This window comes from Dasypus novemcinctus, chromosome 18, assembly GCF_030445035.2.
Source record: "Dasypus novemcinctus isolate mDasNov1 chromosome 18, mDasNov1.1.hap2, whole genome shotgun sequence".
NCBI classification, from domain to species: Eukaryota; Metazoa; Chordata; class Mammalia; order Cingulata; family Dasypodidae; genus Dasypus; species Dasypus novemcinctus.
In genome coordinates this window covers 58,929,391-58,942,764 of record NC_080690.1, presented here as the reverse complement: position 1 = coordinate 58,942,764, position 13,374 = coordinate 58,929,391, and the positions used below count along the sequence as shown (strand labels likewise).

General features: G+C 49.8%; 1 protein-coding gene across 1 annotated transcript in view; it reads right to left on the bottom strand.

Annotated features, from left to right (window-relative positions):
• Positions 1-1,075: 1,075 nt before the first annotated feature.
• The window catches only part of SPINT2 (serine peptidase inhibitor, Kunitz type 2), a 35,166-nt gene continuing 22,867 nt past the window's right edge, over positions 1,076-13,374 (bottom strand). Inside the window, exons 2-7 of the mRNA XM_058280173.2 lie at positions 7,764-7,934; positions 5,533-5,592; positions 4,163-4,216; positions 3,401-3,562; positions 3,019-3,057; positions 1,076-1,754 (exon numbers count right to left, since the gene is read on the bottom strand). Of these exons, the coding sequence (XP_058136156.1) occupies positions 1,588-1,754; positions 3,019-3,057; positions 3,401-3,562; positions 4,163-4,216; positions 5,533-5,592; positions 7,764-7,934 (653 nt within the window). The 3' untranslated portion in view covers positions 1,076-1,587. The remainder of the gene's footprint in view (positions 1,755-3,018; positions 3,058-3,400; positions 3,563-4,162; positions 4,217-5,532; positions 5,593-7,763; positions 7,935-13,374) is intronic.

Sequence of the window (13,374 nt, the reverse complement as noted above, 5' to 3'; positions counted from 1 at the left end):
ATTCACTCACTCATCTTTCTACTGACTTGCAAGTTTTTCCTTAAAAATCCAAGCATGTAACCTTTTCCCTTCACATGACTAGGATGTAAAGGAGAGAGCACTTTCGTTGGGAGTGGTGAAGAGGGGCCTTCTGCCAGGCCAGAGGCACAGGTGGCTGTGGGACTCCTGAACACCAAGGGAGAACCTGAGGGGCATGGCAGGTATGGGTGGATTTAAGGGCTGCATGTAGGGTGGGGGTAGGTCTAGGGGCAAAATGCCTACTGAGGAGGAGCAAGGACACAGGTGGGTGGCAGAGGCAGGCACCAACCCCCCGAAGGAGGCTCCCTTGCTGAGCACTTACTCTGTGCTCTCACGTGACCTTCACAATGGCCCACAGGGCAGGCAAGGAAGAGGTGGTTAAAAGCATTTGAGTGACCGCCTGTTCTTAGACACCTGGACAGTGGCCGGATATAGCCTTCCCAGCATGGCAGGCTCTCCTGGAGCTCTGGGAGCCCTTGTCAGTCTGGGATGGCAAATAGGTTTCAGTCAACTGTAATGCCTGCTCAGAGTGCTGGGCTGAGGCTCATTAGGCTCAGAAGGGAGAATACCAGAATCATCAGCAACCATTGCAAGGGGGAGGGAGGCGGGAAGGAGCAGGTGAGGTGCTTGCCACTCTTGCTTCTGGATTAGATTTTTGTTCAAGGAGCATCCACTTTCCCTTGCTCTCCCCAGGTAGCACTTAAAATTGCAGGTTACAGGCCATAGTGGGTCGTAAAGATCAATGCAGCAGATTGCGGCCAGGATTTTTTAAAAGTGAACTAGATTAAGAAAAGCTCAGAAAAAAAGAAAAGAAAAGAAAAGAAAAAAAAGTTCAGGGTTCACCACAGGTGGTAAAGCTAAATAATAGGCTAAGTGTTGTTTTGTGAAACGTCTGGACACTTAGTTGTGATGTAAAATGTCTTTCTTACTGTGGGTTGCCCTCAGGAAGATCTGAAAGACTATTTTAAGGGGTGCTCTTTCTTGAATGAGCTTTCTTACATAGCATCCTATGATAATTTTGGTAGTTTAAATCACAAAAAAGGCAAACATGCTGAAATTCATTTTAAAAGGGAAATCCCTTTTTATTAAACTTGTATATTTTACTCTTCAGAATCCTAATAAAAAACCACTTTCATTTCTGCTTATTAAAAAAAAAACACAAATCAATCAAACAAAGAAACTCTTAAAACTAACTTTGTGATAGGAAAGGAGGCAATGGCATTCAACTGAATCAAAGAAAACTGGACCTGGAGCAAAAAATAAAATAAACAGAGGACACGATTCTGGTCTACTGTTCCCCCATTTGCAATGGCAAACACAGAGCCCTTCCGCACGAGGATTCCCAAGCCCCTCTGCCCGTGAGACAGGGAAGCAGCTCCCTACCTTCTGGAGTAACAAACAGATCAAAAGCCCGGGTGATCACAAGTACAAATCAATCACTCTATTTTAAAAAGCACACACATTCTACAGCTGTCCCCGCCCCCACCCCCAGGTGTTATCGCCGGGTGCTCTGAGGAGAGGGCAGGCCTCTCACGGCAGGCGGCAGGCGGGCAGGCAGGCAGGCAGGCCTCACAGCTCGTAGGTGTTCCTCACCAGGTGCTCCTTGTCGTCGCAGGTGCTCCAGGCGGTGCGGAGAGCGCGCTCCTGGCTCCCCCGAGCCGCCCTGATCAGGCAGACCATGGAGGCTCCCAGGAAGAGGATGAGGACCATGGTGAGCAGCCCCGCCAGGACCATCACTGGGGAGGGGGGAGAGAGGCCTCAGGGCAGGCGCCGCCAGCGCTGCCGCAGCGCAGGTGCCTCCCACCCTGAGCGCTAAGCTTGGGAGGGTCTGAAGAACTGCAGCTGGAGAGAACTGGATGTGCCAGCGGTGGAGGGTGGGGGGTGGTCACAGGAGAAGCCTTACCTTCCCCTGCACTCCAAGAAGGTTTGTGAAGAGGAGGTGCCATGCTTACACACACACCCCAAAAGAGTGGGTGTTAGTGTTCCTTATATTTGAGCAAAAAGACATTTAACTATTCTCCTGCTACCTCTCAGTGGCAAACTGCACCGAAAGGTGCACATTAGGGGGTAAAAACACATAACTCTGGTTGGGGGTGTGTGTGTAAGTATAAACATAAGCCCCTAGGTTTTGTGTCCACACACACACTGATGGGCAATCAAGAGATATGACTTGCAGGGGCAGGGGCTGCGGTGGAATGAAATACAGGTGGAGCGGGGAGGGGACCCTTATGCTCCTAATTGCCCAGATAACTTTCACAGTGGGTGCCTGCCCCACGGCTGCCCCACTGGTCAGCTTAGATGCTTTTCTCCCAGGCGGGGTTCCACTGCTGGCAGCCCCCACCCCTATCCCCAGGCTGTGGATTTTAGATCAGCCCCTTTTTAGGACAGTCCTCTCTCCACGCACCAGCCTTCAGCCTTGCTCCTCCTCTAAATCAACTCAGACACACCGCTGGGTCCTGGTTCCTTAACAGGGAAATAGGTTGAAAGAGGCCAAACCAGTGTGACAGGTTCTCTGTGTAAACACCACCAGCAAATTCCCCAGGATTGCTTGGGGAAAGCAGCACTGGCCTGTGGCTCACACTGTCTGCTCCCTGCCTTCTTTCCTTCCTGTCACCCACTCCTTTTTCTACCCTGTGGCAGCAAAGCTCCTTCTGCACCAAAGCTCCTTCTGCACCACGGGTCTGACTGAGGCCTATGGGCAGCAGGTCTTCACAGTAGGAACTCATCCCTCCACCACCCCTGTTGCCTAGGTGGAAACTGCCTCGTGAACTGCTGTCTTACTCCCTGCCCCAGTGCAATCTACCCAGCCCCAGGGAGAAACCATTTGTTACATTTATGGGGACAAACATCCACCACGAGTTCCAAGCTACATTCTCAAGCAGAAACACCACCTTCTCCCTAAAAGACACTTTTAGTGAAGGAGGATGTGCCCAAGATATGAGCAAAGCAGAGCTGAGCAAAGCTGCGACTAGTCAAGGGAGGCAGGCGGGGGCTGTTTACCTTTGGTGCCATGGAGCAGGAGCGGATACGACTGCTTGGCTGGAAGAGAACACACCATCTGAGAGGGGCTCATCATCCTCCCTCCCCAGAGATGCCACCAGCTGGGGCTCCCCTGCAGCCCTGGGGCCTTCAGGGGAGCACTTTCATAGGGACTTCCTCTCCCTGCTCTGAAGGAGGCCTTGTCCCTAGAGGAGAGCCCCAGACACAGCTGCCCACCAGCCAGGACGCAAGGCCCCTTCCCCACCAGGGAGCCAGAGAAGGTGGGGTCCAGGTCCTGGTATTTTAAAGGCAAATAAAGGAAAACTGACCAGTGTCCTAGCGGGAGGGGAGAGGGCCTTCCGCTCACCACTGGATCCTGGATTTACAAGTCCAGCAGACTTACCAAAGCAGCGATGCATGCATTCCTCCTTGGACCGATAGAGGTTTTTATTGCCCCGGCACCCTCCATAGATGAAGTTATCACAGACATTCTTCTCCACGTTAAAGTACCAACGTGAGAAGGCTGCGCGGCAAGGCCCGGTCTCTGCCTTGGCAGTGCAATATTCTGGGAACAAGACAGCGCAGGGAGCACAAGTTAGCAGGGCCTGGGAGAGGTGCAGCTGGGCTACAGTGTGCCTGAGTAGTCAGCCATCAGCCAACGGAGAAATGTGTCTCTGGTAAAGAAGCTTGTAGCGGCATGACTGGCAAGGCCAGCCCAGGTGGCACTCCTTTGCATTTTCGGGCATCTTCTTTGGAGCTACAACTATGATAGTATGGCGGTAACTCAACACCAGGTACCATTCTCCACACTTTACCAGCACTAACCTGGTCTCTGAGTGCTCTGGCCTGGTCCCCTCACTCTCTACATGGAGAACTGAAGCAGAATATAGTTAACTGCCCAGCTGCCAAGCTGGGGAGGTGGCGTGACAAGTAAATTCCAGGACCTGTGCTTCTACACTGCCTCTCTGAAGCAGACTCCCCTTGGCACACACTGCATCCTGCTGCCCCGGGGCACCCATGTGAGGCCTGTCATCTCTGACAATAAGGCCAGTGTGCACCACTGGAAAGTCAGGAAGCCCTGCTCTAGCATGTCCTCAACTGTGTCTCAGTTCCCAACTAAGAAAACACGATTTGCCCATATGTAAATATTTGTTTTAAGTCATACCTTCATAGTTGAAAATATCGCTGGAAAAGTCATCAGAATCCTGCCTTCTGGGATCTGAAACACAAATATGTGTGTCAGGAAGGCTGGGATGGTCAAAGGAAACATGGCCTAGCTGGGGGTGCATTTCAAAGGGTCCACCGAGGAAACATGGGTGCTCTGGAACATTTAAGTAAGGGAGTGGAGTCTCCTTCCCTGGGCAGCTCTGCTACATGACCTCCCGTCCTGCTGGACTCAAAGGCACATGCTGAATGAATGAGACGGAGAGGCCCTCCAGCCACCTCAGCAGTCACTATGGAAGCTAATCCCAGCGACAATGCCGTTACACACTCTTTGACACAGTGGTGGGGCCCTTACTCCTGGGGAAATTTTCTTCTGAAACAGAAACTGGAGTTAAGCAGGTACCTGAGGTCTGGATGGCCTTGGAGAGGCCAGCTAGCAAATTAACAGTGCATCCAGGCAAAGCAATGGCCAGGATGGTCACAGGCCTCCTGGTCTAACAAGAGGAAAGTGAGTCTAGCCTGACCCTCCAGCATTCTGCATGTCAGCTGATCAAGAGACAATGAACTAAACGGTTTGTCCCCTCACGTGCGCACTAGTGGCAGAACTGAGGGCCAGAGCCAAGTGTGTGGCTACTGCGTGGCCACTAGCAGGCCAGGGGAATCCCTCCAACAGTGGGTGGGTTTCCCTCCCTCTGCAGCAGGTCTTGCCCAGCTGAGCCCACTGTCTGAGGGCTGGCCTTTGGGAGAGCTGAGCTGGCTACCTGAGGGGTGTTTTGCTACTTGCTAGTGCATCTGGACCACTCACCCCAGGCTCCTGATGCATAAAGGAGGAATGGGGCAGATGCTGTCAGCACTACAAAGCAAGCTAACACAAAGCTCGAGATCAAGTACTGCAGTGGGAATGGAGAGGAAGGGTGGTACAAGACAGAGGACTCAGCAGAGGGAGGGAGAGAGCAATGACGACAGTGAGCAAAGGAGGTGGAACAGGCCAGGAGAGGTAGGGATGGAGTAGTAAAGCCAACACAGTGGGCAGGGGCAGGAGACCAAACCTGCCTGGAGAGAGCTAGGAAGGGCCTGAGCCACATGCAGCAGTGGCCTCCGCACTCCTCTGTCCCAAGGAGGTGGCTGAGACCAGCCTGGAAGCCCTATAGAATCCCTGGGCCCACTCGTCTGCTGGACAATGAGATCTCCCCAATCCAAGGACAATGGAGCCAGAGGTTGGCAGCCCAGGCAAACCCCATCTGTTTGTCAATTCTGAGTAAAGAGAACCAGGAAGTGAAAGCCTCTTACAACTCCCAAATTACAAATGTCCTTTCACAATGACCCATCTGGATGGCCCTCATTCCATCCTGGGTCTTTTTAAAAACCTACCACTTGGGAAAGAAGAATCCACTCCAGTCCTGCTGGTGGCTGGAACATCAACGGCTTCCTCTACAAAGGGCCAAATAAACAACAGAGTGAGACAATGCACTGCCAGGACTGTCCAGTGAAACAGGTGTGAGGTGTGAGTAGGTCTTGTGTGTCTCTCATGGCAACTGCAGTTCTTCTTTATGTGAGACCTTCCATGTACATGTTGGGCTACAAAGACCCACCAGGAGCTCCCCGAGAACTTGGAAATAAGGAACCATGACTGCTCTGAGGGTAAAGCTTTAAGGTCAACTCACAGTGAATCGGAGCAAACATGTACAAAGTGACAGAGGCCAAAACCCCACTTAATTTTATTAATCCACCTAAAGAATGAAAAGGTTAAAGGGGTGTGGTAGCAAGGTAGCTGGTCAGGAAAGCGCGAAATCAGGAGAGCTGATAGGGTCCAGGGGGGAGGGAACCTGGCTCTCATACTCCCTGCGGGTCCCAGGAGACTTTGTGGACAAGTACGGGGCTGGTCGAACCTGATGCCATTAAACATTCACAGAGAAAACCAGCTCCCCTTGTTCTGCCTCTCTCCTCATCAAGCAAGCTCCCAGGAATCTGGCTGAGAGCCCTGCCTACGTGGACTGAAGGTGCAGGCCCAAGGCCCTGGGTGTCTGGGTCCCCTGGGTGCTTCGATCTCTCATTATAAAATAATAAACTGGCACGCTCATTATCATTTGGCTTCCCACAGAGCCTGCCTGCCCAGGAGAGAATAAGGTAGCAAAGAACTCCAGTGACTAGTTCCTTTGGCAGCTCCAGCTCTCCTCACAGATTCACATGGGCACAGTGGATCCACCAGGTGTGCCAACAAATGGGGTTTCTGGGCCCTCGAGACTGGAACCAGAGTCTGAATCCCAGGGAAAGCAGGCAGCCTGCCTTCTCTTAGCAGAACACAGAGACCCACGTCCCCTTGTGGGGAAACCCTGTCTCAGTGCCCTCTGCCTACTGCTTGTGTTCTCAAAACTGCAACTCTCTTCTTGAGAAGACAAGGAGTAGCAAGAACTGGCAATGGACAAAACATTTGCTATAGCCAACTCCTGATTTGGAAAACAAAGAAAGTGTTCCTCAGCGTCTCATGCTCACTGCCAGGCGTGGGTGCCTGGACTCTATGTTTTAAAACCTTGAGCTCACAGCCAGGGCCACTGTTGTTTTCCCCTCTTTACATGCAATTTTCAAAAGCTTATCTGATTTCTGGATGCGTAGCTCAAAGCCAAGAGAGATTATAGCCAGTGAGAAGATAGGAAAACCCTAAGGAACAGTCCGGGCTGTGAGGTACAGGAGTCTGGGGTCTCAGGACTTGGACGTGGGCTCAAGTCTCTTATGTGCATAAGGACTGTGTATTCCCAACACAGAATAATTAAGATTCACAACGTCAATGCTAAAACCTTAAGGAAGGATGCCAGAAGTCATGTAATAAATGTTAAGAAGATTGCAATTAAAATTTTAAAAACACAGTTTAGGTGGCTAAATGCTCAAGTTTCTGGGACACTTGACTCAGGTCCCAGAAGGCCAAGGTCTCATTGCCACCAGCTCTTAAAAAATCTATCATGACGCAGTTGAGAGGGGCAGAGCCAGTAGCTCTGTTTGTACTTAAACTGTGAGGCTCTGAAGTTAACATTGTCTGGACTGCACAGAATCCCTCCCAGTGAGGGCTGGGAGAAGGACAGAATCCAAGCAGTAGGTTCTAGTTTTAACCTGGCCTCTTAATTGGCTGGGTGAGCTATTCAAGTCTTCTGTCCCAGAGGTTCAAACAACCTGAAAGCTCAGAGAGCAAGGGGAAGGGGGGCGGGGGTACACCCTTGTCTGAAAGGATCTGGAAGACCCTGCCCAAAAAAGGGATGATCACTTCCCCATGGTAGGTCTGGTGTGGAACTTGCACTCAGAAGCGGGAAAGAGTTAAGTGGGAGAGACGAAGTGGGGAAAAGACCTGGTAGTGGGCCCCAGCCCAGCTCTACTCCTTGTGCCCGGCAGACCCGGCTGCATCCGTGGCCCAAAGGGGAGAGGGGGGAGGGTTCCCCTGTGGATTCACTGCATGGCTGTCCTTCACGCTGGGCCTGTTTCTTCTGCTTTTGAAAATATCCCCAAATTCTGCCGATAAAAATCAGTGAAGAGCAGAAGGCATCCACGTTTCAATTAATAAATTAATAAACTGACTCTAAGTAGTCAAATTTCCCACACTTTCACTGTCTTACCTGTGACACCAGCACATTTCTCAAGACATTTCTCCTTGGTCAGATAATTATTGTGATTTCCCCCACAGCCTCCATACACAAACTGCTGGCAGGATCCATCGGTGACATTGTACCACCACCTTGGGATAGAGGCCCGGCATTTTCCCACCACTTTTGATACCTGGCAGAAGTCTAAAACACAGAGCAGAAACCAGTTAGCAGGGCAGTCCTAACAACAGAGAACATGCAGACCACCGCTAAGAGGAGGCCACAATTTCCCAACGCCCCATAAGGAAAAGCAGAGTCTCAAAACCCAGCACTGTCCCTCTGAGAGTGCCACCAGGCCTCCTTGTATAGAATAAAAACATGTTGCCCAACAGCAAAGATACCAACCAACCAAAGAGAACTGTATTTTGTTTCTGTCTCCATTATCAAAAAAGTACAGATCCACTGTAAAAGCACGGCTTTCAAAGGCAAAAACAAACAGAAGCCTGGACCTTCTGGATGTGTGACCCACCACGCCAGGCTAAGGGGGGCTTAGCATCAAAAGATCAGAGTGGAGCACTGCACCTGGAGTACTAGCATCTGCTCTCAGAGCCCCCTGTGAACCTTTCCTACCCGTTCTCGCTGTTCCCCTGGCCAAGAGAGGCCACTTCACACTCAGTTTACCACAAGAGCCTCAGAAAGAACCCTCCTAAATCTAATTTCCCCACTCCACCACCAAGATACCCCCAAAATCTGTCCCACTTTTTAAAAAAATATTATTTCCATTTTAATAAGTGGAAACAGAGGCTTAAGTAATCAAATAAGTAATGCAAAATTAAGTTCTGTGTAATGGAGCCTGGATTTAAATCCAAGAGCATCTGATTCCAGATCCCATTCTCTTCATTACTCTATATTGTGACACTATCTCTTCTCTTTATCCTCACTCTCTAATCTCTTTCTTCCCGACCCTTTCACTCAGACCACTAGACAGCCAGATTTGGGATGTCCTGGTGCCTCCCAAATTAAAAATATTCTTGGAGTAGGTCTGTTATTCTAGTACCATTGAGGCAGGGTAGACTAGGGAGAAGGGGGGCTCGAGGACGAGGGGAAGAGGGAGAGGAAGAAGAAAAACACACACCGCTAACCTACCGAGCAGAGTCTGAGGCTGTGCGATGAAAATTAGTCTCTCGGAACAAAACAAAAGGAGCAAAACACCTTGCCAGGCCTATCTGGGAAACAATCTGGGCACAGGGGAAACCACAGGAATGCCCTAAGCAGAACCCACCTTACAAGCCCTGCTCATTCTCCCCTGGGGTGCCTCTTCCCTAAGAGGTACCCACAGTGTCTGTGCTATGCTTAATAAATGCTCTAAATTCACTAGTCTAGCTAAATTCTTTTAACTATTCTCCCATGTGCCCGACAACATCGTTTTGGCCATTCCGCTGGGGAAAGTGGTATGTCTTCTCTAGGGTTTTCCTATCACTGCGAAAAAGAGTCCCTTCTTTTTCTGTTCTCTCTATTCTGTTCTTCTATTCGCATGTTCTCTCTCTTTTTCAACCCCAGGCCTCTTGTTGGGTTTGCTGGTGTGCTCATCATTTTGTCTCTTCCTGGTGTTACTGGATGGCTCTGATTTCTGGGCTTCTGGGTTCTTGGCTTATATCTCATAAAAGAATTTAAGGACATGCCATAGGGTAAGCAAGGGAGTAAAAGTTTATAAAGAGGGAAGTGGATGTGGCTCAACTGATAGAATGTCCTTCTACCATATATAGGAGGTCCAGGGTTCAAACCCAGGGCCTCCTAGCCTGTGTGGTGAGCTGGCCCATGCACAGTGTGGCCGCATGCAAAGAGTGCCATGCCACACAGGGGTGTCCCCTGTGTAGGGGAGCCCTAAGCTCAAGGAGTGCACCCCACAAGGAGAGCTGCCCCACGTGACCACTTGGTTACATGCTGTCACTTTTTTTTCTAATTGTTTCCAACAAGGTTTATTTCACAAAGTAGGGGATCACAGAGGGCAAGACCTGCAATTTGCATATACCGATGTGATAGGCACAGAACTAGATGCACCACAAAACACTATTCTATGGGCAAAAGCCTGCTGCTGTGGGAAACAAGCATCCCTGACGAACAACCCCTACACCAACAAATCACAGGTATTCAGCATTAACAGAAAAAGCATATTCTGAAGCAGGAAATGATTTATCACGTAAAAGCAACCGTCAGGGAAACAGATGTGGTTCAAGCAACTGAACTCTCACCTACCACATGGTTCAGTTTCCAGTGCCTCCTAAAAAAGACAGCAAGCTGACACAACAGGAGACGCAAGAAAAAAACATAATGAAAGATACAACAAAATAGCCTACATGTCTGAAAGCACGGCACTTCCCCAAAGGTTGAACAAAGAAACCATACGGAGATGGGAGTAAAGTGAGATAGAGACCTTCACCCCTCCAGATCAAAGCACCACTTGCTCCTCCAGCATTCCAAGAATTTATAACTCCCTAACCCACTACCCTCTAGCCATACAAGGGAAAATTTTCACCTCTAGGCTTCCTATTGGCCCCTGCACCTCACTCGGACCCTCAACCCCCTGCCACGGGCTATAATTTCCCTGCCTAGGAAGGCACTGTATAAATTCATATTCCCCTGGGAAACAGATGTGACTCAAGCAGTTGGGCTCCTGTTTACTATATAGGAGGTTCAGGGCCTGCTGGTGGAGGTAAGCTGGCCCATGTGGTGAGCTGGCCAACGCGGAGTGCCAGCTCATGCAGAGTGCTGCACCGTGCGGGAATACTGCCCTGCATGGCAGTGCTAGCTGACGCTGGCACAGCAAGATGACACAACAAGAGACAAAGAGGAGAGACAATGAGAAAACAGCAGAACAGGGAGCTGAGTGGCACAAGAGAATGACCGCCTCTCTTCCACTCTAGAAGGTCCCAGGATCGGTTCCTGAGGCCGCCTAATGAGAAAACAAGCAGACATAGAAAGAACATACAGCAAATGGACACAGAGAGCATACAACAGGGGGAGTGAGGGAAGGGAAGAATTTCATCCTTGTCTCATTAATTAAAGCTATTTAAAATTAATTAATATTCCCCCTTCCAGAGGTGGGCTGAGGCTATTCTTCAGACCCCCTCCATTGGGAGAACTTCCAATAAACTTTCTGCCTGCAGTCATCAGTCTCCACATTCCAGTGAGTGCCGCTTTTCTCCAACAGAAGGATGGAAGTTACCTTGGTGAATTCAACACTGTCCAGAATCTGGCCTTCATCTTTGCAGGCTCAGACACACAATCTTAGCAGTGCCTCAGAGCTGATCAGACCCAGGGGCGCAGATCCATGCTAATGAAGCCCGCAAGATGGTGCACAGATGCATTTACAATGAGAAAATCTATTGTCAAGCAGGTTAGATGCACATGGGAAAGTGAGCTTAAATGAAGTAGGTCTTGGAGTCAGAATGAGAGTTTACGGTACGTATCCTAGGAAAATTCTCTTCATCAGGCAGACCAGAGCTCATGGGAGCAGATGGTTCAGGACAGAGCTTCAAGAGCAGTCAAGGAAACCAGATGTGATTCAAGCAGTTGGGCGCCCGCTGACCACATGGGAGGTCCCGGGTTCAGTTTCTGGGGCCTCCTGGGGCCTCCTAAAGAAGATGATGGGCTGGTGCAGCAAGCTGATTCAACAAAGAGACACAATGAGGAAACACAAGGAGAGACAACAAGCAGGAGCTGAGGTGGCTCAAGCCATTGGGTACCTCCCTCCCACATGGGAGGTTCTGGGTTTGGTTTCCACTGCCTCCTAAAAAAAGATGCACACACAATGAACAGATAGAGCAGACAGCACAAACAGTGGGTGGGGGTGGGTGGGAGGGGAAATAAATAAATAAATAAATCTTAAAAATACATATATATATGGTCAAGCTCTGTGAATTTCCTTTTCTGGGCTGCCACTACCTTTTCTTGACAGAAGCGTCCTTTCTGCAGATTTATTGGTCCCTTTGCATGAGTCTTTCAAGCCTGTGGAGCCATTCTCTCTTTAGACAGCTGCTTATATCTACTTTAAATTATCACACTGATTTCACAGTTTAGGCTTCAGAAAGCAACCTTATTTTCAGCTTCCGTGGGTGGATAGGAGGGGATGGGGGGGGTCTTCACTGTTGCCCCAGTGGAATTTAGAAATTTTTAAGATTTATTTAGGGAAGCGGATGTGGCTCAAGTAATTGGGCTCCCGTCTACCATATGGGAGGCCCTGGGTTCAATTCCCAGGGCCTTCGTGTGAGGGCAAGCTGGCCTGCGCCTGCGGAAAGCTGGAGCAGCAAGATGACACAACAAAGGGAGGCAAGTAGACAAAGAAGAATGCACAGTGAATGGACACACAGAGTGAGAGCAAGCAAGCAGCAAGGGGGTGGGACAAATAAAAAATAAATTTAAAAGATTTATTTATTGGGAAACGGACTTGGCCCAGTGGTTAAGGCGTCCGTCTACCACATGGGAGGTCCACGGTTCAAACCCTGGGCCTCCTTGACCCGTGTGGAGCTGGCCCATGCACGGTGCTGATGCGCGCAAGGAGTGCCCTGCCACGCAGGGGTGTCCCCCGCGTAGGGGAGCCCCACGCGCAAGGAGTGCGCCCGGAGGGAGAGCCGCCCAGCGCAAAAGAAAGTGCAGCCTGCCCAGGAATGGTGCCACCCACACTTCCCGTGCGCTGACGACAACAGAAGCGGACAAAGAAACAAGACGCAGCAAACAGACACAGAGAACAGACAACCGGGGGAGGGGGGGATTAAATGAATTAAAAAAAAAAAAAAAGATTTATTTATTTATTTCTACTCCCCCTGCCTTGTTGTTTGCACTCACTGTCAGCTTTGTGTGTCTGTGTGCACTCACTGTCAGCTTTCTGTATGCTCTCTGTGTCTCCTCGTCTTTTAGGAGGCACCGGGAACCCAACCCGGGACCTCCCATGTGGGAGGGAGACGTCCAATCACTTGAGCCACATCCACTCCCTTAGAAATGTCTTTTTTTGTTGTTTTTTCTATCTAGTGGCATCACTGTCTTTTTGGTGTGTCGCGTTGTCATGTGGGGACCTTGCGCCTCACTGCACAGGTGTGGGACAACTTTTTTCTTTATCCACCAGGGATCCCAGGGATTGAATCTGGGTCCTCCATATGGTAAATGAGAGCTCAATTGCTTGAGCCACAGCCACTTTCCAGAAATGTCTCTTAATAAAGAGAAAACTTGGGACTAAAAACTCTGTCTGAAAAACAAACAAAAAACCAAAACGTTGATAATTGTTAAAAACTAGGTGATGGTACATGGGGACTCATTAGCTATTTCCACTAATTTGTGGGTATAAGAAATTTTCTACAAAAAGAATAAAAGCTAATTATCTCTTTTTTATTCAGATTTGATTAGAGTAAAAGTAAAAGAATTCTAAGTAGCAGATTAATTGGCTGAAGATAGGTCCAATTAAGACTAACGGCAGCAGAAGTAGCTCAACTGATAAGAGTGTCTGTCTACCACATGGAGGGTCCAGGGTTTGATCCCCAGGACCTCCTGACCCATGTAGTGACCTGGCCCAAATGCAAGTGCTGAGCACGGAAGGAGTGCCATGCCACGCAGGGGCGTCCCGCCCGGGAGTGGCACTACACACATGGAG